The following is a 5,222-nucleotide window of genomic DNA, read 5'->3' on the forward strand; positions in this document are numbered from 1 at the left end:
TTTTTTGGAAGACAATTTTTTCTATTAATGAATTTTTTCAATTAATATATATAAAGGCAATGTCTTATTTTCATAGATATTGGGTACAATTGTCTTAGATTTTTTTACATATTATTCTTAATTTATAATTAAATAACATATTTACAAGTAATTTTTTCGATAGAAATGTATAATATAATAATAGTAATGGCATAAAAATGAACATTAAACCAGATTGATGTCATTAGAATATAAAAAGTATACAAAGAGAGTATACACATTAAATGTTATTGTATCGTTAAGTTTCTCTGTCATCTGATTGGCAGATTTTTGACTCCACCCTTGTACTTGGGGCTATAAAAAGGGATGACAGAGATGGGTAGTATATTGTTCTCAGCTCAGGTGTAAGAGATCTGGTCATTGGACATATTGGGTAAGCTGGAAGATTATTTTTCCTATTGTTTATTTTAAAGAAACAAATGGATTCATGTTGGAAAAATTTTATATAAAATGCCTACATTGAAAAAATGTAATTTATTTTTACATGATCTTCGATTTTATCTGCATTTATAATTGTTTTAATTTTATACTTTTTATAGAATCCTCCTATTTAAAAATGTAATAACCATTCATTTTGCACTGTAAAATTATCTAAAAAAATATTTACATTTAGGAAAAAGTTAAATTATGAATAAGAAATTGTCTACATTTTCAGGAAAAAAAAACACAATGACCATGAACCTCTTCAGATGTCTCTTATTAGTAAGCCTGTATTACCAGCAAACTAAAGCATACGTGAGTGAAGTTTATTTTCAGACTATAACTAGAAATAGAAAGCAATTTTTTAAATTTGAATGTAAATTATATCAACAATTTACTAGTTATGGGATGTCGTATAAAACTGTTAAATAATCTTATTGTCTTTGTGATTACAGGATCAATCTCAAAAGGTTCAAGGTAAGACACTCACCATTTACAATTTTTTTATAAATTTTTATAAGTATTTCGATTTAACGGTAGAATTATAATTTTTATATCAAATCTATCAGAACTATCAACAAGTTATCGAGCTAGAATTTATTTTTATATGGGAATAATGTTTCTCTTTTTACTACATTCAGTTTCACTTCTTATTTCTGTAGGATATGACTGCTCAGATATTTGGGAAAGAGATAATGTTACTACCAGTGGAATATACAAGATAAAACCAAAACTAGCTACGTTCTCATTTCCGGTAAGATAGTAAAAAGAATCCTGACTGTTATTTAAGAGTAAAAAAAATTTACAACTTTTAGCCCTTTAAGTACCAACATCATTTATATATATATATATTTTTTTAAACACATTTTACAATTAAAATATTTATGTTCCCATTTAAGGTATTCTGTGAAATGACTGAAAATGGTGGCTGGACTCTTATCCAAAAACATGATGGAGCAGATGGATTAGACTTTGAGAGAATGTGGAAAGAGTATGAAAATGGATTTGGCAAACTTCAAGGTAAATATATTAGTATCATGACAGAACCGGGAAACTCACAGCCCCTTAGACGTGGAAGAATTCCTAAAAAATGTTCCCCCGCTTTGGAGAATCTCTACAACTACTTTATCACTATTATAAAAGTGACAGTTCTTGGTATTGATGGCGTCCACAGAACTCTGACTGGGAAACACTGAACTGATGTAGAGTGACCCATGGACTAAACCATCACCATTCTATATTTGTTTAGTTATAGCGATAAAAGAAACAAAAAGTTGACTAAATTTTACTATTGGTTACTGGGTTATGGAGATGAGTTTCAGTTCTTTGCACCGGGCCTGGATGGGAGTGGAGCTGTACAGGAAAATTTCTGAAGGGGCCTTGCGTCATGATTGGTGAGGGTCCCCATGATCATATCCCCACCCATCAGCAAGTGACGGCATATCGAAGCGATCACCTACCTACATGGAAACACTCTTTTAATTACTTCTAATATAAATGAAGACTAACCTGTTATTGAATCACGACAATCTCCAATTTATTTCCTGTATATAATTGACTCTTTTTGCTGTTGAAGGTGAACACTGGCTTGGACTCCGGTACATATATCCTCTGACACAGCAGAAAAACAGACCCTCCAAATTGCGCATCAGCATTGGGGACTTTGATGGTAGAGAAGCTTATGCAGAGTACAGTCCCTTCCACATTGGGAATGCGAAAACCTCCTATAAATTGTTAGCAGGAAATTACTCGGGTACAGCTGGTGAGTGGATGGAGAATAAATACATAAAAAATGTCAAAACCAAATATTAAGCAATAAAAGGAAAGACTAAAAATATAATATGTATATTTTCCATTGTAGGAGACGCCTTCCTTGGAGATGCAGAAGTTAACGGGACCAACCAGTACGGCAGCTCATTCAGCACTTGGGATCACGCCACCGATAACTGTCACCCACAATGTCTCTGTGATGACATAATGTTTCTCAGTTGCAGTGAACAATTCAGTGCCGGCTGGTGGTTTAACCAATGTGGATCAGCAAATCTGAATGGAGTTTGGCGCACACCAACAAGACATAGATACTGGGACACTTCTGTGTCGTGGCCAACATGGAAACCCAACGAGTCCTTAAAATTCAGCAAAATGTATCTGATTCACAGTTAGAGGGTGTCCACTATTCGCATGATGGCTAATTTTCTATTATTATACTTATTTATAATCTTTTTATATGTGTTCTCAAATTCTTTAATTTACTATTTGTCTGTCCTACTGTAATAAAGAAAACTGAAATATATTAAAGCTTTGTCTTTTTTATTTTTTATTAGAAATTAAAAGGTCCATGGAGACTTCATTGCCAATCTCTATAGGTCTTGATTATAGACCCTTATGCCCTCCATGTTTTCCCGTTTAGTGCCTCCATAAAGCACAGTATTCTCCCCTAGAGTGGTTGTGAATTTTTCCCCCAGTTTTGGTGCTCCTCCTGGCTGGCTGATAGTGACTTGGTCTAGGTTCTGTAATATCTCAGCTGACTATAAGCCTACGTGCCTCCTCCATCTGAGAACAGTCACCAAAACAAAGGGGATTTCAACCTACGAATCTCAAGCTGTAGAGTCCATGACTACTTGAGGGGGTTAAGGGTAAAAAAAAACCCCATTGTTTTGTCTTAAATTTGTGCACTTTACTAATCAGAGTCAATCCTAAAGAAGCCTGACAAGATTCCAGCTTCACTACAAATGTTCCATCCCTTATCTGCCTGCAGACCAGATTTTCCACTTGCTACTCTGTCTGCACACCTTCTAAGAGTATACTGGTCAGGATGCATACGCTCCCCCTGGAAGCACTTCCCAGAAAGTCTCTTGATATCTCTTCCACGGGATTCCCTCCCTGTTTCCATGATAATATGCAGGTTACAATACTAGAAACCTGCTGTAACAGCACACCCTGTGGTTTGGCATGGTATTACAAGTTTTAGGCAAGATTGACAGCTTAGTTTTAAATTCATTTAAAAAAAGTATTGGATAAAAAAAATAGACGTTTTATGCCCTCGAACACACCGGTAATACATAACTTATCTGCATTTCATAATGAAAAAAATAAATGCAAAAGCATTATTGAGGGTTCACCTACAGCATTCTCTCATTGAAAGTTACTGAAACTGAGGGCACAACTTACAATCATATAGGGCAACACTACATAGTAGATTCAAATAACTTTATTGGTACTCAATTAACCCCTTCTCCACGCTGACATTTTTTCCACTCTTCGTCTCCAAGGGCCATAACTTTTTTATTTTTCCATTGACATAGGCCATAGCCATACAAGGGCTTGTTTTTTCAAAGACAAGCTGTCGTTTTTTTACTGGAACCGCCACATATATACAAGAATATAACTACTATAATACTGCCCCCTATGTACAAGAATATAATTACTATAATACTGCCCCCAGGAATAGAACTACTATAATACTGCTCTTATATACAATAATATAACTACTGTAATACTACCCCCTATATACAAGAATATACCTACTATAATACTGCCCCCTATATACAAGAATATAACTACTATAATACTGCCCCCTATTTACAAGAATATAACTACTATAATGCTGCCTCCTATATACAAGAATATAACTACTATAATACTGCTCCTATATACAAGAATATAACTACTATAATACTGCCCCCTATTTACAAGAATATAACTACTATAATGCTGCCTCCTATATACAAGAATATAACTACTATAATACTGCTCCTATATACAAGAATATAACTACTATAATACTGCCCCCTATATAAAAGAATTTAACTACTATAATACTGCCCCAATATACAAGAATATAACTACTATAATACTGCTCATATATATAAAAGAATATAACTACTATAATACTGCCCCTATGTACAAGGATATAACTACTATAATACTGCTCTTATATACAAGAATATAACTACTATAATATTGCCCCTATATAGAAGAATATAACTACTATAATACTGCTGCTCCCTATATACAAGAATATAACTACTATAATACTGCCACTATATACAAGAATATAACTACTATAATACTGCCCCTATATAGAAGAATATAACTACTATAATACTGCTGCTCCCTATATAGAAGAATATAACTACTATAATACTGCCCCCTATATACAAGAATATAACTACTATAATACTGCCCCTATATACAAGAATATAACTACTATAATACTGCTCCTATATAAAAGAATATATCTACTATAATACTACCCCCTATATACAAGAATATAACTACTATAATACTGCTCCCTATATACAAGAAAATAACTACTACAATACTGCCCCCTACATACAAGAATATAACTGCTATAATACTGACCTTATATACAATAATATAACTACTATAACACTGCTCCCTATATACAAGACTATAACTGCTATAATACTACCCCTATATAAAAGAATATAACTACTATAATTCTGCCCCCTATATACACAAGAAAATAACTACTATAATACTGCCCCTATATACAAGAATATAACTACTATAATAGTGCCCCATATATACAAGAATATAACTACTATAATACTGCTCCTATATACAAGAATATAACTACTATATTACTTCCTCATATATACAAGAACATATCTACTATAATAGTGCCCCCTTTATACAAGAATATAACTACTATTATACTGCCCCCTATATACAGGAATATAACTACTATAATACTGCCTCCTATATCCAAGAATATAACTACTATAATACTGCTCCTA

The 5,222-nt window shown here is 33.0% G+C and overlaps 1 protein-coding gene across 1 annotated transcript; it reads left to right on the plus strand.

Annotated features, from left to right (window-relative positions):
- The first annotated feature begins 714 nt into the window (after positions 1-714).
- LOC142665020 (fibrinogen-like protein 1) lies at positions 715-2,622 on the plus strand. The gene is made up of 6 exons (XM_075844554.1): positions 715-774; positions 915-936; positions 1,122-1,213; positions 1,359-1,479; positions 2,036-2,221; positions 2,321-2,622. Exons 1-6 carry the CDS (start codon positions 715-717, stop codon positions 2,620-2,622), a joined length of 783 nt encoding a protein of 260 aa, XP_075700669.1.
- The last annotated feature ends 2,600 nt before the right edge of the window (positions 2,623-5,222 follow it).

This window comes from Rhinoderma darwinii, chromosome 12 (assembly GCF_050947455.1).
Source record: "Rhinoderma darwinii isolate aRhiDar2 chromosome 12, aRhiDar2.hap1, whole genome shotgun sequence".
NCBI lineage: Eukaryota > Metazoa > Chordata > Amphibia > Anura > Rhinodermatidae > Rhinoderma > Rhinoderma darwinii.